The sequence below is a fragment of the Sciurus vulgaris genome, assembly GCF_902686455.1.
Source record: "Sciurus vulgaris genome assembly, chromosome: 9".
NCBI lineage: Eukaryota > Metazoa > Chordata > Mammalia > Rodentia > Sciuridae > Sciurus > Sciurus vulgaris.
In genome coordinates this window covers 33,723,935-33,746,605 of record NC_136469.1, presented here as the reverse complement: position 1 = coordinate 33,746,605, position 22,671 = coordinate 33,723,935, and the positions used below count along the sequence as shown (strand labels likewise).

Here is a 22,671-nt window from a genome sequence, read left to right as displayed (position 1 = left end):
TCCACAGCCTCGAGATGGCACCAAGCTGAGAGCGTAATACATGAGCTTTTCAGGGAAACTCCAGATGCAGACTATGGCATAACCCAACTACAATGCCTGCCTCAAGTAAATGTTCAATAAATGCACATGGAATTCTGGGAAGACAGGAGCGTCAGTGGGGTTTTTAAATCCTCCTTAATCTCTCTTAAAAACAGACACAATATCTATTCTCATCTCACCCCCTTCTTCCAAGTTATTCATTCCATAAGTATTTGTTCTTTACCTTGAATACATTTCATCATTACGAATATTAAATATATTATTTGTACGCATCTGTTACCCCTAAAAGATTGTGAGCTCTTTAAGTGCACTGATGCCATTTCATATTTATCTGTGTTGCTTCCATGTCTAGCTTTGTTTTTGCTGTCACTTTGTTGGTAGTAAAGAATAATAGCATTTAAGAATATTCATTCCTAGAACGAACCATTAAAAATTGATAACAGGGACTGAAAATGTTGCTTTGTATTCAGAGTGCTTGCCAGTTGGTTTTATAATCAGCACCAAAAAATATTTTTTAAAAGTTATGACAATAGTAAATGTAAATTAAACTTTAAAATAAGTAAGGTTATACAATATCTATAAAAATGACACAAATATTGCACAGGATAACATTAATGTCATCTAATTGAAATAAAAAGTCTAGAGAGAAGTGGAAAAAATAATTTATTGCAGATCTTTTACACATTAACATTAAACATTTATACATACATTGAGTGTGTTGATATGAAAGACTAAATTTAAAGACATTTTTACACAAAAGTAGTTGCACTGAATTTTATAAAGATAGATGTTAATAAATTATCAGACATATTTTTTAAGAGAAACAGGCCAATTACTCCAACAGGAATACATTCTAGGTTGAAATCAGACTAACTATTCTGAACACGGTGCCCCCGGATAAAATCATATCCTTCTAAGTAAGAAAAAGGAAGCTCATTTCTAGAAGTGAAATGTCAGGAGTGGCTCTAATCACAGTACCCAGCGGTGTATTTCCAGCTTTATTCTTGGACACAGCTAGAGCCCTTGACCTGTAGCCCAAGCTAATGTGACATCTCAATGTGAAAAAACAGCTTTTTATAACAGCTGCATGTGGTTAATGCAATTTTATATAAGGGATACAATAGAAATGGTAGCATTATAGAGGAATTATGATTGTCATGTGATCTGAATGACCAACCGAACACTTTAAGAGCAGAAATTTGTATTCTGTGTTTCCAAAAGGAAATTACCATACTTCAAAATAGTCACTCTTAGCAAGGTATATTCATTCTTACTTTGGAAGTCTGAAAAATAAATTGCATTTTTTTCCTAAAACTTAGAATTCACTCCTTTAGAAAATGATTTCTATAATGCAAAACACCAACATGATATAAACTTTGTTCTATGTTATAGTCATTAAAATATACATACACACATATATATATACATATATATATATGAGGCATCGAACAGATTTGGTAAATCATTTTATATATATAAATGCTCAGTTTCATTTAATTAAATGCAACAACTATTTATTGGGTGCCTACCACTTGCAGATCACCAGCTTAGGTAATGCTCACAGTAGATTTTAAGACACATGAAGTTCACATCATCCACATCAAAAGTCAAACTTTATAGAGTATACTGAAACTTTGAAAATAATCAAAAACAGAGCTAAAGATGAATAACAGATAGTGCAAAATAAATCTAGGAGAAGTGCTTGGAATAATCAGAGAGGACAATGACATCTGTGTCCATAGGGGGGTGCTGCTCCTTGGCTTGGTACATAATAGGAGACAATGGAATCCTGATCTGCAGTTCTTTTTATCCTCCAGTCTGAGATTCAGTTATCATCCTGATTAGTTTCCTTTAAAAAGTGGAAGAAATGCAGAATTGATTTGTAGTGATAATAAATCTTGCAGCATCCCCTTAACTACATTTTTTCTCTCTCTGACCAGTATGCTTTACAATCATATCTACAGTGTCTGTAAACCACTGGCAATACAATTCAGGGAAAAATTATTCTTAGGGTCACCCAGCTAAGATGACTAACACTTGAAATAACACAGAAAAACATCCATGATCATGCCAACCTAATAGGCAAATTATTTAAAAGTTAAAAACAGTTGAAAAAATAAATATTTAAACACTTGGCATTTCATTCCACTTGAGACTTGTTCTACTCTAAAAAGCAGTTTTAGGGAAAGCATACTTACACAGAAATAAATATGATTAAGTAGTCTCACCCTCTCTGAAGAACCAATAATTCAACAGGGAAACAGAATGTCATATTTTGCTTCTGACTCACTGCCTTGTGAGGAGGAAGAAGCTAGGTGCATCCCTGGGATCCTCAAGCCCACTGTAAGGGGCATGATTCTATCTTGGGTGTGCACAAGTCCAAGGGCTGGGGTACAACCATAGTAAACTTGCAAGATCCTAAAGCTTCCCTACAGAATTATTTAGAGTCCAGCAAAATAGACGTCACTCATCTCTCTGGAAGAAACTCACAATGGATTTGAATGTCAAAAAATCTCCAAATTTCCCGCAGGGAGATACAGTGGACCTTAAGTTTCATGGTTAAGAAACATCCCAGGAACTGCAGCCTTCTCTTAGTCCTGGTGGTGATCTCAGAACTATTCCAGTTCTAAGGGGACCAAGTAGGGAGGTGTCCCTTCATAGCCCACTGAGTCACATCTGAACTAAATTAGGAAAAGCCTTTTTTAAGGCACCCTTCTCCATCTAGTGCTTTGGGTTTTAATTTCATTGGAGAACAACCATAAAGTATCACCTACAAAGTGCCAATTGAGCTAACTGGTTCATTAATGTTTTCGTTTTTTCCCCTGCCTTACTTAAGAGTTCATTTCTGTAGGCAAAAATTCTTTTCGAATGAAACAAACTTTCGGGAAGGAATCATGATTGAACTCCCCATTTTACACTCTATCTTAAAAATAAGAATGGCCCTTGGATTAGTCATACCTCTGTTCCTGTATTTTTTCTGGATAGGAACCAAACTTGCATTGGTTCTTTTTTGCCCTTCATCGACACTGGGCCTCTGTGCTCTAAATGGAATTGTGGATCTGAGTTTTCTGGAGACATAAGACATCTGAAAGAGAGGGGCCAGGTAGAAGGGAGAGAAGTAGACAAAGATTCTTGGGAGAAGGGGTCATGCACTCAAGTGACAAATCAAGACAACAAAAGTTTTTAAGGGTGTATTTCAAGACACTCAAGGTTTTAGTAATAATGATCATATCAGGAATTCCTAGGAAGCAGTAGAATCATTTAAAATGGGAGCAGTGACATAATCTTCTTAAATGAAAAATAATCCTAAGTGCAGGGGAGAGAAGTGGAGATGATAACCATTTAAAGATTAAAAATTACTGAGTTAACACACATGTAAGCCCCATTTCACATTCTCAGTGAATACTAAGGCTTTACCCCTTACCTGTAAGTATATTCAGACACATTTATTTTTCCTTTTTCGCCTGTGGTTTCTGTTCTGCTTGTGAGGTTGACAGTGTTTCCAAAGAGACAATACCGGGGCATCCTCTGTCCTATGACACCTGTCACTACCTCCCCAGTGTGTATCCCTATTGTTATCTGCAGAAATCAAAGTTTTGTTTTAATAACTTTGAACATTAACACATGCATTTTTGCTTATTTTATGTTACAGAGTGTAGAATCATCATATAAAACCCTAAGAATTCTCTATAAGAACTCCAAGCACATTACAAGCAGCTTCAAATATCCTCACCAAATCTGGTATACCAAGAGAAACATTCTGCTCCAAGGAAATCATTTGAAGTCTGAAGATTTCAAAGATGTAACTGGGCAACTTGCATGACACACAGGAAAGAGATTTTAAGCAATAAAATAGAAGAGATGGGAAATTTAATCTCATTCTCATGATTTTTTGGTACATGGGACGGGACAAATGAGATAATTTCAAAAATGAAAGAATGTAATACAATGGGCTCAATAAAAATACTCTGGTATTTATTGTCAAGATGTCCTTCCTTGCACATATTAACGATCTCCTGAACAAGAATATAAATTAGTTTTGCTCAAAAGTCTACTACCAATATTTTATCTATTTTATTTACTAACCTGAACAGATTCACCATCTACTTGAACCTGGCCAGCAATTTCCATCATGTCCAAGGCCAGGTGGCAAATGGATCGTGCATGGTGGATGCAGGGTTCTGGTAAGCCACTCACCGTCATGTACTTATCACCAACGGTCTCCACCTGACACAGTACACATAGATGTCCACTGGTTAGCATAAAAGTGACAGTTTCATAGTCTACTGTAATAAGAGAAAAAAATCTTCCCAGGGTTATCAGCAACTTTAAGCTCTCCTCCCTCTTAATTCTATTAAAATCCTAATATATTAAATGCAAACAAGAAGAACTCCTGGAATTATTTAGAATTTATGCACTCAGGATTTGGAGTTATGGATGGGCATAGAAACAATAATTTTCCTCTGGTAAGCAATTAGTTTCCCACCTGAGATCCCTTTCTAATCCCCTCTAATTCTCCTGATGTGAGAGACAGTTTGATGGCATAAGAGCTCTACCTGAAGTTCAGTGATTTATCATGGTCCTTAACCATTTTTTCTTATGATGCGCTCACCAAGTGCTACATTGTGCCTCAGAAAATGACTATAAAATAAATAGTCCTTGTGAACTTATATTTCCCTGGATGCCTAGAGATGGTTTAGTTAACATTCTTTGTGAAGCACTATTCCACTGACTTCATTTTTCCAATATTTTGTTTCTAGTTGAAACGAAGGGCAGAAACACCATATAAATGTTTATCTTCAAGTTGATGTTATCTAAAAGCAAATCTGAGTCCCCCAGGACCCTTTTCAAGCTCCATGACTTCTTTACGGTGCAAAGCATTTATATAATTCAGTAAAAATGTCTCTTACACAGCACTAAAATGAACGCTATGTTTATACTAGATGTGATAAACAACCAGCACAGTTTTGTTACCCAAGTGCAAATAAACTGCTAAAGATTTTATTTTAACCAGGAAATCACCCGCTCCATGAAACACTGAGCTTGGTCACAAGGAAAAGAAAGTTTTATAACAAGAAGTAATTTTTTAAGAAAATGATAAATAGTGACTACATGGAGGCTTACTAACCCAAGACTGCAGTAATAGTCTAAGAACAGCGATAGCAGTGCTGCTGGAGGGGAAGTTCAGAGCTCTGATGAGAACTTGCCTTATAAACAAAGGGATTCTTCCGTGAATCTGTCAGTGTGTCAAATCTGGTGTAGAGGTCATTGAGAAGGTTGACAATCTTCATGGCCCCTTCTCCAGATGCATGCTTGCTACAGAAAGTGTTGAAGCCCACTATGCCACTGAAGAGGATGGTCACATTGTCATATCTTTTGGCAGGCACTGGACGCTTATGCCTCAGCTCATTGGCAACGGATGGAGGAAGGACAGAATACAGCAATCTGTTTGTCAGGGTTAGGAGAAAGCCACTGTGAGAAATGCTGATAAAACTTTAGTGCTGCTGCTGGTCCCTTCAGAGAGCATCAAAGCCATTTGCACAGGGTTCTGATAAGAAACTTCTAAAATTAGCATCACATACTATATATATGTATGTGTATATATATATATGTATATATACATATATACATATGTGTTATACATATGTATATATACAAATAAGTGTAAATATGTGTATATATATATACATATATATGCAAAGAGGAACATATAGAACATGTTACATCATTTATTATTCTAATCACATATATCCCCAAATCCAAATAAGCCAAAGGACGGGCAATAGGAACTCAGTTTTCACTTGTTGTCCTGTATATCCTGCCCCTGCTATTATGACACTCATATTATGAAAGCAGTCACCATCAGCACATGAAATATTGTATATAAAGCACAATAACAGAAACGTTTGCCTCTCCTGAACTCGTGATTTATCTCAATTTCGGTAAAGTAATAAATGAAACAGTAATGCTCTGCCGTATAATTCACACCTCACTTTTCCATGGAGGACACTGACGAAACAAGTGGAAGTTGATCTAGATGAGCAAATACTTTCTTCCTGTAAGCAACACTGAAACTACCACAGTGGCACTGGGGATTGTGCTAAAGGGACAAAGGTGGTGAGCACAACAGGTGCAGGAGGAGAGGCAACGGAAGGAGACAAGCAGAGATCTGTGGGCTTTTAACACAGAGAACCAGAAACAAATGAGATGTCCTTGTCTTCTCCCTGCCCAAAGCCAAAGGTGAAGTTTAAATATACAAAACCGAGCTGAGCTCTCAACATTTCTCCTAGCCATAGTGGAGTTTCTCCAGTCTTTTATTTTTAACATCTAAACAGAAAACATTTTGTAAAATATTAAAACCATATTTAAATAGTAAATGCGAACAGTAGAACTAGTCAGCATTAAAGGAAAATTAATAATGAATGGTTTATAATGAAATCACCTTGAAAATCCAACATCTAGCAACCTAATCTAATCTAATTGAAGGAGTTTTGAAGTACAATAATTCTAAAAATAAAAAATAATAATTTCAGAAAGTCAAACCCAACTTGGGGAAACAAAACAAAGAAATCACACTGTGATTAGTACTTGCCACCTACATAAGTCAAAGACAAATCCTTGATCCAGTTCCCCAAACTCTCTGTTTTGAACTCTAGGTCTAGTGTGGGAATTGAATACTCTATTCAAACTGGCAATTTAGGGGGAATGTGAATTAAGAGCTTTTCCAGTACAGGATATAAAATATATGGACATTTCCTCAGTTTAAAGTATACATTCTTTGGATTATTGGTTATCTATATGTTACTGCTATTGTTTGAAACTGACATTACAATCTCAGATTCATAACTCCCAGGTTCTAAAATAATTTTAGAGTCCAAGAAAAGACATCTTTGAAATACAACGATTAATTCAAAGTTCACTGTGCAGTACCCACCCAGCCCCTGGAACAATGCAGATGGTCAGGATACAACTTTTGCATAAATGCAGAATTCAATTTCAATTATTTTTATTCTTTTCCAAGAGATATTCTGATCTCTATCCTTTACTTTGACTTCTAAAAATAGAAGACATATTCCCCTTATCATTGAGACTAGATAGATTTTCTTTTTCATATTTTCTTTCCAAAGCAAAGTAGGTCTTGGAATGTAACTCAGGGGTAGAGCAACTGTCTAGTAGCCATGAGACACTGGGCCCTTCCCCAGCATCTAAATAAAAAAAATAAATATTAAGTAAATAAATAAAAGTAAAGTAGAAGACTACTTTAGATATGCATCAGGTGCAATGCTTTTTCAGCGTGGTTAGCAACCTTAACTATGGGAGCATCATAATATAACATGAGTAAAACTTTGTCCTTATTTAGCCACATTCTTACGTGTCTGTCTTTTTCTTTTCATCTTCCAGGGCTCTTAATGTGAGCTGCAGCCTGTCCGTGAGAATTTCCAGTTCTTGTGTCAGCTTGTATTCTTCCCTGAATTGTTCTCCCAAGAGAACAAGGTCACGGGTGGCATCATGCAGAGGGATATCACTCAGATACAGGCCTCTCCTTGTCAAATCATCCAGGTTCATTACACTGTCATACAGAGAAATAAGACAAACTCACTCCCAACTTGTCCCCGTGACAAGACCAGCCCTGATTACTGTCATGGGGCATTGTTCGGATAACTCCTACCGTTCAAAGGCAGGCTGAAGAAAAAAAAAAATGATGGAAAATTGAATTAATAATATGACTGTAATATCTTAGATATTTAAAGATCTATCAAAAGATGGTGAACTTGCGATGGATTTTTATCAAGTTGTATCTTTTGGAACCAAAGAGTTTGCAGAAAACTGGCTATGGAATATGCTTAAGTACTTAATACAAAGCTGCTATTGGTAATTTTCTAGAATTTTTTCCTTATTATAAACAGAGGAAGAAAAATTCATCTTAGCAGTAATGATTCTTCTTTGGAGAAACTAGTTTATTTTTACCCGTGGGTTCTATGAATCTTGTAACTGGCTGTATTTCTCATTTGGACACAACATTTAAAAGTTTACAATATTTATTACTCATCTTCAACATATATTTTATGTACTTAAGAGACATTCCGGTATGTATTTTTTGTGCTATTCTTACTTTTGGTTCTAATTCTTCTATTCTCATTTTCTCTGACTAATTTTTCTCAGTTTTTGAAGCATTATTTGACCCTGATGAATTCTATTGCAATCTTTGTAACTTGTTATTTCTGGAAAGGACTTTATAGTGTTTATTGAGTCAGCCAATATCTGGTAAGTGAAAAGTTCAAGGCTCTTAAATTTAACTTAAACATCTTAAGGTTACATTACTGGTATGAATTCTATAAATGCAAAGGAATTCTGGTTACTCTGAATAATAATTTCTCTAAAATGACAAAATTGGGTTATGAATTTACCAAACAATTTTGGATTAATAGAAGTTTCCTTTGCAATAAATTCTCAGCAGAAATGTCCATAAATCAAAGAAAAAATTAGCATGGCAATAAACAAAAGAAAGAATTTACTAATGAAGTACACAGTCTCTTTAATTTCGTTAAACTAAATAGGTAAGCTGAAGCCCAAATGCAGAAATAAACTTATTTAGAAAGAGGACAGATCATTGGTCAAATGGTATAAGACCTACCCACAAGCAGAGGAAAAACAATAGTTGATTATAAGTTTAAAATGGAAATGATTGGTTAAAAATGTTCATAATGAGTTAGAAAATTTAATCAAATTGTATCTCATTGTTTTAAAAAATAATTTTAATGAACTAGCAAAACAATTTTTTCTTAATTTAAACTAAGCATCTGGAAATTATTGTACAAGTAAAATTACTTTAAATTCATCTCTTTGTTTATATAATGTGAATATAATTTTTCTACATACATGAGCAGGTTTAAGAATGCCTCACTATAGGACAATTTCTAGATATGACAATTAACAAATAAACTCCAAGTTGGCAGGGGTGGGACTCTCCTGTAATCCCAGCACCTTGGGAGGCTAAGGCAGGAGAATTGCAAGTTGAAAGCCAACCTCAGCAACTTAGAGAGGGCTTAAGTAACTCAATGAGACCTGTCTCTAAATAAAATATAAAAAAAGGGCTAGAGATGTGGTTGAGTGGGTAAGCAACCCTGGGTTTAAACCCCAGTACAAAAAACAACAAACAAAAAAACACTCCAAAATTTCAGCTTCTGCTTCTAAAGACACCTTTCTCTCCATTAATAGAAATTGTACCTACTGAGGAGCTGTCATTCTAGTGAAGATCAACATGGAAAGAGGCAATGGGCAAAAAATTCCAAAACAAATCAAAGCAAACAACAAAAAACCCTAGTGATAGCAGGTGAGATACTATTATATCATTTAGTTTATTAATATAAAAAAGTTTTATGTTCCCTAATTTTGTCTCTTTTATTCTCATGACATAAATTTACCAGAAAATTTCATCATTATTCTTATATTGTCACATATATTAACATGTCATTGAATAATATATAATTAATATTAAATACACTTAATTACTTAATAATATATTGTTCTTATGTATTAATACTACAGTTCTAATATTAAGGAAAGTTGTTACTAATTTTAGGTTTTTCAGAAATTTTAACATAGTATCTGTGAGCAGAAAGAGATCATGGTAAAGTTAAATTAAAATTTTAACCAAAAATCCACCAAAAAAGTGCTTTTTCAAATGTTTTACTAGAGAATGCACATGCATTTTGGCTTTACAAAGTTATAAATGTACAACATATCACCTAATAACAAACCCTCACAGTTATTTTTTTCCTGTTGTTCTAAAGTATATTTTGATATATTTTTATATTCTGAATTCCCATGCATCTTTGAGTAAAATATTTCTCAAATTAGAAATCAATACATAGATTTGTTCCCTTTTATTCTACATAAATTTCACTTTAACAATATATTTTGAATAGTGTATCCTGTAAAATGGTTAAATAATTTTAATATGAAATAACTCAAATCAAAAATCAATAGAGTCCTTTTACAATTTTTACCAACAAACTATAGAAAGGCTCATTTCTGGGTAAAGATTAGATATCCCATGATACAGTGGCATAAATAACTTTGCAAATGGATTAAGGCATGGTACATAGATTGATTGACTTCTGAGTGCAACAAATGTTCAAAGAGATCATTTTTGTTATAGAGAAGTATAACAAAAATTGGAAAATCCCATTACACTTCAACATAGGTACACATGATGCACTACAATGCTACTGAACTCCCGTTAGCTAAAGATGGGTACTTATAGCCATAATGATCAATCTAAAAAGTATTACCTTGGTGAACACAGAAAAAGTATGCTATCTGCTTCAGGTAAGTAGATCATTTGACCCTTGAGACGTAAGCAGCTGATCTCAGTCCCAGTCAGTTCATCCTCACATTCTAATTTCTCTACATCCAACAATCCTTCCTTGAAAAGGCAAGACATAACCATTAACTGGTGCCTTTCTCCCTACTGGACACTTCAGCAACAGGGCACACATTCTTCACTTCCCCCTCCACCATAGAGAAGAGCAAGTGCCTCAGAGCAGGAGAGGGCATTTCACCAGGCAATAAGTATAGCGGCGACCTTATGACACTACAGAAAAGTGAATGGATGGTCTCCTCTGAACTCACAAACGTGGTAGCCAGTGCTCATATGTTTACTTGAAGTTTACATGAATCTTGTTTTTCCATGATTTTCCAATATGGCTACAACATGTATTATCAGGTTCTACCAAAGAATAAACCAAACCAATTCTATATTCACAGAATAGTTGAAAACAGTCAGTTCCAAATATATAAAATATGTATAGGTACAGCCTTAGGGAGAGATTTAAGAAGAATGAAATGTATCTTAGGAAAACTGCCTTTGCTATAATTATCTCAAAAGCATAAACTGTGAGATCTGGACACTATCTTAATTACCAACCCCATGATAATTCATCACTTTTATTTTCCCACAAAATGGCACTGTCCCCGTGAAACCTCTAAAACTCACTTTTATTAATTCTAATCAGATAATAGAGTTCCATGCTCCTCAGCCACACTATAAATCAACATCACCTTTTAAATAAGCATGTCTTGAGGTTTGGCTTTTATCTTGCTGTAACTTCTTTATCTCACAGAATGTGATAGTAGATAATTTTCTCTTCTGATCAAGTCTAATTAATAACACACTTACTCAATAAGGTCTTAAATGCAATAAGATCTTAATTACCTTGCTTCTCAATACAAAAACTGTATTGATATGTGACAGGATCCCATGGAAACTAATATCAATGTGAGGACGAACCAAAGAAAAGACAGACAGAAGGCTGCAGTTTCCAGGCTGGAGCTAGAATACAGATGAAGAGCAAAGGTTACTTCAGTAGTTGAAATCAATTTTGTGATTTGATATTAATAACTGTATTAAACCAAACCATTTATTTTTAAAAATAGAAAATCGGAACTATGGTATAAAAATTTACCTCAACTATGGACTCAAATCCCTCTGTATGCAACTCAGTGATTAGTGGACATCAAACAGTTGCATGAATATAAACCAGAATATGGACTCAGACAACTAATATCCAAATATAAACTGATGCGAATAAAATAAGCATTTTCAGAAAGACAAATGATGAAAATTGTCTTCAAAAATGTATGGTTAAATGTCCATACCCTTTGATGCTTTTTCTTCTAAACCCCATGACAATATCTTTTTCTATCTTGTTTTATAAATTTCTTTCTTTTATCTGAATATGTCAATGGTTGATTTTGAAATCTGTTTAGAAGGTAGATATGCAGTGAATATTTACTCAATCAATGAAAAAATAAATAAAAACTGTTATTAGCAAGTTCCCTGCTTTGTTATTAAAACTAGTGTATTATTCCCACATATATTTCCTGTTGTGCCACAGGTGATCAAAGCAGAAACAAATAAATGTCCTAAGAAAAGTTGCAGTATGTTCAAATACACTGTTGATAAAAATTTATGGGATACGAGATATGATGCATTACTTGATATACAGTCAAAGGGTTAAATGAATGGAGGGTCACATATATTAATGCTACCAGGTCCCAAGGCAGCAGCTGTTATTTTACCTGGGGGAGCACTCTGTATATAGCATTGCCACACTGAGTGACCACAAGGTTCCGGTCAAATATTATATGAAAAGGAAAAGCTTTGCAGAAGGTATATGGGCTGATGCGTGATTCCTGGGTACCATTTTCTTCAAATCTGTCAAGATCTTCATAAAAATCCTCTTCTTTTGACTCTTTTTCCTCAATTAAGAATTGAGTATGATCACATTCTTCATTTCTCTGCTGAATAACCTAGATATCAGAGGGACATGATGTTAACTGCATTTCTGTTTAGACAGCACATCTAAATGTAAGAAACTGGTTATGAGAATTACATTTAGAAGGTCAGTTAGAAAAATATTAAAATGTATGCAAATATACATATGTTTAAAACAATATATTCCTGGGCATTGATGTATGAGATTTGATGATCAAATAATTATTAATTATAAATATGGTATCTGTTCTCCCCAGTGACTCATATGGCCTCTTGGGTAGAATTATCAAAAATACACCCTTGTACTGGTGTTTTTCACAGGTACATTCGTATGGTGAACAACCTGAAAAACCCCACAAGGAAGTACTACTTAACATGATAAAAATAATATTTAAAGATAGTGACAAATGAAGGCAGAGAGCTGTGTATTTTAAAGTATATGGCGCCTTTTTATTTGTCAATTAGCAAGTAAAAAAAATTACAATAATCTGGGCAGGATCCTAAAAAGAAGGCAACTGTAATACAGTCTGCATTAAGTCCCAGGTATAAGATCACTTGGGCTAGATGTGCGAGTTTAATACAAGTTTAAAAAAGGGGAATCTCATGAAAATAAAGAAAATAGACAGGAGATTAATAAAGTAGAGGAAGATGATCAGGAAAGAGGGAGGAGAAGGAAAGAGGGAATGAAATGTGCCAAATCATGTTATTTTCATGTACAAATGTACCACTGTAAATCCTGCTTACACATATAAATATAATGGACCAATTACAATGATATTAATAATAATAAAAGGGATCAGTAGAGCAAGTGGATCAGGAGAGAGAAGAGGAAAGGGAAAGGAAAGAAACTGGGGAATAATATTGATCAAATTATGTTATGTGCATGTATGGATATGGTTAATGAATTTCACTATAATATATAATTATAATGCACCAATAAAAAGTGAATTAAAATATGAAGTATCTAAGAATAAGTCTGATAAAAGATGTGAAGAATCTGTTCAGAGAACTACAACTGTATAATCTTACTGAAAGTAAAGGAGACCTAAATATGCAGTGAAATATCATATTTGCATATGTGCAAAAAAAAGATTGGAAATGATGCATATAATATTTTAATTTAATTCCAGTAAGATTTCCATCCATGGATGGATTTCAATCCTCTATCCAAGGTTTTAATTTTTAAACGTCTCTGGATTTGATAATGTCACATTACACAGAATAAGCATCTAAATGGGGATGATCCCGCAAATCACCACAGGTAAGAAACGACAACTCCTGAAAGAAAATCATAAAATCTAATGTGATGTGACTAGATTAAATACACGACACTTTTCTAATGTAGTCAATTTTTCCCCAGTCCTATTTTTGTATTTTATTTAGAGACAGAGTCTCACTGACTTGCTTAGGTACCTCGCTTTTAGCTGAGGCTGTCTTTGAACTCCCAATCCTCCTGTTCAGCCTCCTGAGCCACTGGGATTACAGGCATGTGCCACCGCGCCCAGCAATACTATAATCAATTTACGTACTGCAGTTTTATTTTGTATAATCCTGTACTTAAGAGTTAGGGACTTTCCATAGTATTAGAGCATAACTATGACAGCTAAGAAAGTTCTGTCCATTAGATGTTCCATACAGCAAGACAGTCAAAATAGGGTATCTGTTTCTACTTGGTTCAAACACAGGCCCTCTGCAAACTTGCACTTGAAATTGAATATGCTGAACACATAAAAAGAAGCACACTGGAAGAGACTCTATTGATTACAAACAGAAAAACAATGATTCCCTTTGTTGCAGAGTTACTGTAATGGTGCCTTGAAATTAGCACTCAAAACTAATGAAGTGTATTATGAACAATAGTTCAAGTTTTGAAGTCCTAGATCTGGCTTCTTTGACCAAAGTAACTTTATTTTTTTTTAAATGTCAAAATCTCATTTGAAAAAAGAATGAAACATTTCAACTATTAGTTCAAGACAAACAACATACAAAAAAATCACCCAGAAAAAAGTGATCTGTAAAATAATATCTAACTTTATACTATTGTCAATTTTGACTATCCACATTATGGATATCTTGCATATTGAAGTCTGCAACTCAGTCAGTTACATAATCTCCTGCTTCCAGCTGGTGTGTGCTCACAGGGAATGCAAAGAAAATTCTTCTTGCCTTAAGCAATATATAATCAGGAAGAAAACTCTGCTGCCACAAGGAATGAAAAACATTTGTTATAATGCATTCCAAGGTCAAATATAAAGATTACTGGTGTTTCCACTGTTCTGGCTTACATATATTTCTAGTAAAGTCCATTAGCTGCAATCACAATAGGTAGACTCAGAATATAATTTTTAATATTGCAAGTGTCTTTTGTGTTCAGAAGACTCTGCAGCACTGTGCATTACCTTCATGTCGATTTCAGTTCCATGAATCTGCTGAGCTACTGTTTTGATGATTCCAATGACAATGTCTTGAAGTCCTTCTCTCTCTGAGTAGTAGTGAAGAATGAGTCCTTTGCCCTTTTCTGCATCAGTGCACCTGAAGGAAGGTGCCCGCATACCTGGGTAGATGGTAGCAAGGTGGTCGTGCAGGGCATCAAGGTTCTGCAGGAAAAAGGAAAGAAGGATGGATAAATAACAGTGCCACAATGACAGAAAACTTCAGAAGAGCAAGATAAGGAAGCAAGGCTCAAAGCTGAGTTTATTTGGCAGCTCAGCAGAGCAAACATTCAGATGGTATATTCTTCATTTGCTCCACTGAGACATCTCCAGAGCAAGTGCCATAGGAAAGTGAAACTAAAATGGTACAATTAAAAGATATATCTATGGCTACTAATAGTATGCTTTAAGAAAGGACAAACAAGTGGCATCTAGAGAGAATGCCTGAGCCAGATAAAAAATAGAGTTAAGAGTTAAAGCAAATGTGGGCATATTTTTAGGAGTTTAGGGCAGTTGTATATGCACATTGTAATAAGGAACAGGAAATGCCCAGAGCGACCACACAGTGCCCTTCAATTTACACTATGATCCCCAGAATTAAGTTTTATTTTACATACCAATGTTAGAATGGCAATGTTATGAAAATATAAGCATATTATTTTATGAAGTAATATTTTAGAAGTTTAAAGCACATATTAGAAATGAAAGGAGTATAATTTCTTCACACTAACAGTCTTCAATCAAGGTAAAAATTCAGGGAGAACCTGTGAAATAATTGACTTTTGGAATGGAGGTCTTGGAAAACTGATAAATTGGCTAGTAAATATTTTCTATTCTTGTAGTCTCACCATTAATTTAGAATATGTTGAATTCCCTGAAGTCTTATATTACTCAAATACGAAATTGGTTTGTATGAGATTGTCACAATAAATGGTGCAGACTATACTTCTAACTTGGTCCAGTGTGGCTTTTTAAATAACAGTTCACAACCTGTTTGTATGTTAAGTGTGTGTGTGTTGCCCAAAGGATACACACAGAGCCAACATGATCATGAAGGTTGACATGCTAATCCTCAAATAGTTAAATTTGGTGTCTTTTTGTAGTGCCCCATCTATATAGTGCTTTCTCTTTCTTCCCCAAAGTTACATCTGTCAAAATCAAGTCAGGCAAGTTCTTAACAAAAGCATCAATTCATCCTAATTGCCTCTAGGGGCTACAATGGTTGTTTTTTTAAAAGTAATCCAATATGGCAGACACCAAGTGTTAGATAGTTGATAAAACTACGAACGCCTGAATCTTGAATTTATATTTTTTTCAGTTGAATGGTAGAGGCATTCTTCCTATGACAAGTTCTTCTTGTGGGAATTCTTCCTTGAGAAGGGACAGCCTGAGGACTGGGCTTCATGACCCTTGAGATCCTTTGTCCTTCTATTGATGTTAGGAAAAACATAATGAAAGATGATGTGCTGAGAAAAAGAAATTGCCAAAAATATTTTTTTCTTTTTAGCTTCATGTGCCACAAAGTCCTGCTAAGTCAAAATTGAGTTTGTGGCTGAATTAAGGGCACTTTTCTAATATAGTCAGGCTCAGAGCTGTGGTTCATTCAAAAGGGGGGAAAAAAAAAGACTCAAGCAAACATTTAATTTTTTTTCAATTTTTCTTTACAGAGTGTTTACTTATTTCATAAGTCAATATGCCCATACCACTTTCATACCCATCTATTTCCATCTTGTATCATATGTATTATTAGCAGTTTTTACACAAAGTCAAAGCCAATAGCATGAGGCAATTAGGAATGGTACCATTTCTGTTAGCAGTAACCCTGATGCTCAGGCAGGTCCAGAGGCTGGATATGATCACCCACACAGGGCATTTGATGTGTCACTAAAGGCAAGTATTACACCTTATGTGTGGGTGGAGCCATTTTAATATAAATAAAGTTCCTGATAATATTCAGACATTAATATTGGTAATAAAATCTGCTTCAATTTATCACTTAAAGGCAAAAAGGATATCAAAAAACCTGAGTGAGAATGTTCAGTTTTAAGTAACCAACTTTTCTGCAGTAACAAACTCTCTGGAGATTTGCTGTTTTATTGAATTTACTATTAATTAAATGGACAAGTAAAGTGCTTTCCTGGAGCATAAAAGATTTAACACCACTTTGTAATATTGATTTTCTTTAGATAGTATCTAACATAAAAAATACTCCTGGGATTTCTTTAGTTACAGAATTCCTTACTTGGTTTTACTCCTAAAATTAAAGTGATTTACATAGCCTGCCTATTCTAAGAAACAGGATTAATACGTATAAATTACTTGATTTGAGTGTTAATATATTGCTGATATATGTGCCATCTTAATCTTTATAATGCAGTAACCTAAAAAAGCTACAAAAACAGTTACTTAGAATACCTGAGAAAAACTTTTCCACATTTGATAATCCTATCTAAATGAAGTTGATTATTTTTTACTGTGATTGCAATGTATTCTCGAGAAAAAGCATTTCTCTCAAAACTGATAATCTGTGTTATTTCGAAATATACCCATGAAAACAAGTATAGGAAGGATATATATATATATATATATATAAAAGAGGAATGGAAAAAATTTTAAAACACTGCAGTATAGATAGTTTTCCATATGAATACAATCATATTTCCTGACTTTGTGAAGAGAGAGAGAGAGAAAGAGAGAGAGAGAGAGAGAGAGAGAGAGAAAGAGAGAGAGAGAGAGAGAGAGGGAGGAGAGGGTAGATTAGGTCCATTCACCTATTTTATGTTGAGATATCAAAAGTTTAGTCTCAGGATTCAATTTAATTCCAAAATGTTTTGATATCATTTTGTTGTTTATTCTACAAGCAAAATGATTGTACTTTTTTCTACCCAGTAATGCTGCTACCCGGAAGGCCAATGCACCCTGTCACCTGGCATTTATCATTTACAGAAGTAAAATTAGTTCTGGCATCCTGGGAAACTTTACTGGAGTTCCAGATTTAGTATGCTCCACCAATTTAGCAAACAAAAGACAATTTATTATTTCTTTGGGAAATGTTTTAAAGTTCTATGATTTTAAAGATCTCAGACTATTACAAAATATGTAAATTTTCCTTTGATAACATGCATGCCCCAAATAAGCTCAGGCATAATTACAAAGTATGCCGAATTCACTACCTCATTTTTTTGCTTCCTTTACATATAATTAAAAATTCCTAAAAGATCCACAGAAATGGATGTAATAAGACCTTGCTTTGAAAATGTTGAAGAAAAGAGATTTTTTCAGTCTTCCAGAGTAGTATCCTTGTGGATGAGAAAATTTGTACCTGCACTGAGAATATTAATGAAGTTTATATCTGAAAGAACCTTTAAAATCAATTGTTACAAATCTGTCTCTTTCTCTCTGAAGGAGAGTAAAACACATTTCCCATATTTTTATTCCTCATACCTCTGAAAAGCAGGACCAGCACTGACCTTTTAAAATGAGAATCCTGTACCTTAAAAAAATCACTTTTTTTTATGTTTTATAAGAAAGAAGTCATTTTAGAATTTGAAAACAAAAATTTTCAATAAACAAGACCTAAACAAAATGGCAAACCCACCCTGGATAAAGAAAAACAAAGGAAAATCGTAAGATCAGAGTGAGTAAGAGGTTAATGCTTTCATAACATTTTTTCTTCCCCCTTTTATGAAAGTTTTAGAAGAAATATTTCCTTACCAAATAGGCTTCTAATGAAATTATGGCATTTGCCAGTAAATGGATGGAATTAGAGATTATCATGCTAAGTGAAATAAGTCAATCCCAAAACACCAAAGGCCAAATGTTCTCTCTGAAATGTGGATGCTAACACACAATTACAATGGGGTGGGGAAGAATAGAAGTTCACTGAATTAGACAAAGGGGAATGAAGGGAAGGGCAGGGGAATGGGATATGAAAGACAGTAGAAGGACTCGGACATTTCTTTACTATGTTTGTACATGAACACACAACTAGTGTAACTCCACATCATGTACAACCACAAAAATGGGAATTTATACTCCATGTATGTTAAAATACACTCTACTGTCATGTAAAACTAAAAAGAACAAATACAAAAAATTTAAAAGATATGAACATAAAAAAAGAAATGGGCTTAAGACTGAAAAAATAATCATTTTTAAAAGAGAAAATGAAAATCCCTATTTGAAAGAAATTGTACCAGTTATTAAAATTATTGAAATAGGAATAGGTTTGTACTACAAATATTTATCATTACCACCCTTGATATAAATATTTTAAATACAGAAAAACAAGAGTAGTCAAAGATAAATACTTGTGAAAATATTCCACTCTTGTGCTTCTAAACTCATGTTTAGAAAAAGAGTCTGCGTATATAATGCCACATTTAACAGTTAATCAATGCTTTGTAAAATTGTGAAAGTATATGGCAGATATTCAAAGAACAATTCTTCCAGTTCTAAATTATTTCTTTATCTTCCTTCACAAGTTTTTAAAAATAAAACTAAATTCTCGTGTGTCAATTTTAAAATTGCAGGCTATAGAAATTGTCATTTTGGATGCTAAGAAAACAGTTTCTTTTAAAATTTAAAAGTTAAAAATAAAGTGAATAGTGCATTCTTTTCTAAGAAATCTAAATAATTTAGGGAAGTATTAGAATTTTACAGCTGTTCAGGAAAATCCTCGTATTTCCCAAAATAGCCTTTAGCACAAACATTTAAGAATTAGATCAGTCATCAATTCCAGATTGTAGTTGGTGGACTGGCCAAGTTATAATGTTGTATTTCTAAGCCAAAACCTGTAGCCAACTGAATAGGAAGAAAATCCCTTTGCAGGCTGAACAGAGGCACGGAACGAAGTACTCGAATATATGTGAACTGAGAGAATGAGTGAAGCTCTCAAACGGTCATTATATCAAGATCAGTTGAAGGAGCCAGTGTCTCCAGCCAACAATGAAAGAAGGTTTGAATGTTCAGTCGAGATCCTTATGCATATTTAAACAGGCCCATAATTTAAATCCAGACTGGCCTCTAAAATTGCATTTTGCCTGTTTACTTTTCAGTAATTAACCTGGCAGCCTTTAATGCTCATTTTAATTTTATCTTAACTCTGTGAAATTCTTGAGGAGGTAAAGAATCTACAATGTAATTGAGCAACACCACTGAAAATGAGTTGGTCATCCTGTTTAGGATTATCTGGGGTCCCATTCTCAGAAATCATCTTACTCAAAGCTCTTGGCTCCTTATACAAATGCACACGCACATACTAGCACAAACCTAAAATATAAGGGGAGAAATAATACAAGCAGTACGGTTTTAGTTATCCATCATTTTGTATCAAACCACTGTAAAATTTACTGGCTCTAACAATAATTTATTATTGTCTTTAATGGTTCTGTGGGTCAACTGACTGAGAACCCTAAGTTCTTGCACTGGTTTGGAGTCAGATGGAAACTGGGGCTGGGTTATCAGAGTGCTTTTAAGACAGATCACTTAAATGCTAGTAGTTACGGCTGACTCTGCTTTAGCTCAGTCAGGTCTACTGTCTGACAGCCTACACATGGCCTGTCTTTATGTTTTATTCTTCTCATTTCATGTGGCTGGGTTCCTAGAGGGAGTATCCCATGATCAACTTTTCCCAAATATCCAGGAAACGACCTCAAGATTTCTTCTGCTGTAGCATAGGAAGCTTCAAAATGTCACTTTGGTCATATTCCATGGGTCAAACAATAAGTAAAGACAACTCAGATCGATGGGAAGAAGAGTTACACCTCTTGATAAAGGACAGGCAAAATCATACTATTGAAGTGCATGTGAGGTGGGAAATAACATTGCAGTGATTTTTGGAAAATATAATCTCCCATAACACAATGGGACATTGGAAACTGACAAGCATGAATTTATGGTGGAAATACCATCAAAGTGGACATTTCTTATTGGCTACTTTCCGATGGAGACTTCAAATCCCGCATATTTTCTGCAGCATTTTAATCAATATACCAGAAGCCTCAGATAGAAATTTATTATATTGCATGGGACCACATAGTTCTTTCCTAATTTAAGAATAAGAAAATGGAAAAATGGACAAAATTTCTTATTGAATATGGTCTTTAAAAGAATATATCCAGGTAAAATATATAAAATTCAAAAATAAAAACAAAAATATCTTATTATTTCTTTTTCACTTTGATATATATCATGTTGTAATTACTAAGTCAACAACAATAAAAAAAATCATTACTTTGCTCAAAGGTCCAAAATTTGATGACTTCACAGAAGCTTGGTAAAATCAATTCCAAACTATTTAATGTACGTAGAGAAATGTATCTCAAAAGTTTCCTCTGAAATATTTCTTAAGTTTATTACTGTATTCATTTAGAGTTTTTAGCTGTTTTTCATTAAAGTCAAAATGGCTTAAAATGAGTCAATTTAAATTGAACGTGGATGCCCAAGAAAGATTGTATAAGCAGGGTTGTGAATTTGATATTAAAAGCAAAGTCTTTCAAAGAGATAGAACATGTTCATTTCCATTGTTTCAGCCAAGTAATCAAAGGAAATGATAAAATACATGGGAAAAAAGCATTTTTATGGACCTTACCCACAAATACTACCTTTATTTTTCTGTCTTTAAATGCCAACTCTGCACTTAGGAACAGAGAGGTATTATCACAATATAATAGTCATATTAAAAAAAAATGCCCAGCTAAAACATGGTCAAATATTCTCTTGTGTTATGATTTCAGTTACTATTTTATTGTTCTTTGAAGATTTCAAATGGAAATATCAGAATGAATATTTAAAGTGCCAGCAGATACAAATAATGTACCTGAAAACTTGATATTAAACAGTAATTTCCCTTGTGTGTCATTTTTCATAGTTCAATTTATGCTTCATCTCTAGCTATGTATCTCATCCCAAATTGGTTGTCCTTAATAAAATAATTCATCTTGAGCTATTAGAGAGTTTGCTTAATAGTGTTTTCTTACTATATTCACAAATAATGAATATTCTTTTTTCTAAAAGATATTCCTTCCTCCTTAGACACACAGATTGAATCTGTGGAGAAACAGTCATTAAGAGATCATGAGTCTTTGGTTTCCTGAAGTTCACATTCCAGTTCAACAAACAGGAAATGATAATGCAGTGTGAGAACAACTGCAGCTGGGAAAGACTGCATGTTGTGCAAGCCTGAGAAAGCCAATCACCCCAACCTGGAGCGCTTAAAGATGGGAGAGAGGGGGGAAGTCATCCTGGGAGAAGCAATCTGACCTCAGGATGAAGAGGATTGGTCTGGGTGAAAAGGAGCCATATAACCTTCCAGACAGAGGGAAAAGCATCTGCAAAAACTCAGAGGACAGAGAGAACAAAATAAAGATTCGAGAAGAGGTTAAGTTTAGCCAGACTGGGGGAAAGGGAAGGACAGGAAGGAGATGGAAGCAGTTTTAATTATCTTAAATGTCTGACCTTTTCCAATAAGCAATGAAGAATTACTCAAGGGTTTAAGCAGGAAAATGGCATAAGATAGATTTGTATTTTAGAAGAATCGATAGGGTTATAGAGTGGAGAAGATATTGCAGATGTTAAGAAAAGAGGCAGGAAAGACACCTGATCTCTAGATGAGGGTCAACTGTTCTGAGAAATGTTTGGGAAATGGAAAAATGAAGCAGAATTCTCAAAATTCAGCATTTAGGAAATGCAGCTTAAAGATTTGGTGATTGATTCCATTTAAAGGGGTAAGAAAGAAACAAAAGCTTTAAAATATAAAATGAGACCCAATTTGTCTTACTCCATAAAGGTTGAAGTCCACCACTTAAAGAAAGTTTTATCACTGTGTCTAATGCAAATGCCAATTTTTATATCTGAGGACCTCAAAACAACTCACGAAAATTGTTTAATTTTACTTTCACATACAGAAAAAGTGCCATT

General features: G+C 34.2%; 1 protein-coding gene across 1 annotated transcript in view; it reads right to left on the bottom strand.

The window, feature by feature from the left end:
• Positions 1–685: 685 nt before the first annotated feature.
• Positions 686–22,671, bottom strand: part of GUCY1B1 (guanylate cyclase 1 soluble subunit beta 1) — a 42,215-nt gene continuing 20,229 nt past the window's right edge. Inside the window, exons 5-14 of the mRNA XM_079152928.1 lie at positions 14,719–14,916; positions 12,124–12,354; positions 11,258–11,374; positions 10,335–10,468; positions 7,412–7,609; positions 5,247–5,484; positions 4,126–4,266; positions 3,464–3,618; positions 2,998–3,124; positions 686–1,888 (exon numbers count right to left, since the gene is read on the bottom strand). Of these exons, the coding sequence (XP_079009054.1) occupies positions 1,865–1,888; positions 2,998–3,124; positions 3,464–3,618; positions 4,126–4,266; positions 5,247–5,484; positions 7,412–7,609; positions 10,335–10,468; positions 11,258–11,374; positions 12,124–12,354; positions 14,719–14,916 (1,563 nt within the window). The 3' untranslated portion in view covers positions 686–1,864. The remainder of the gene's footprint in view (positions 1,889–2,997; positions 3,125–3,463; positions 3,619–4,125; positions 4,267–5,246; positions 5,485–7,411; positions 7,610–10,334; positions 10,469–11,257; positions 11,375–12,123; positions 12,355–14,718; positions 14,917–22,671) is intronic.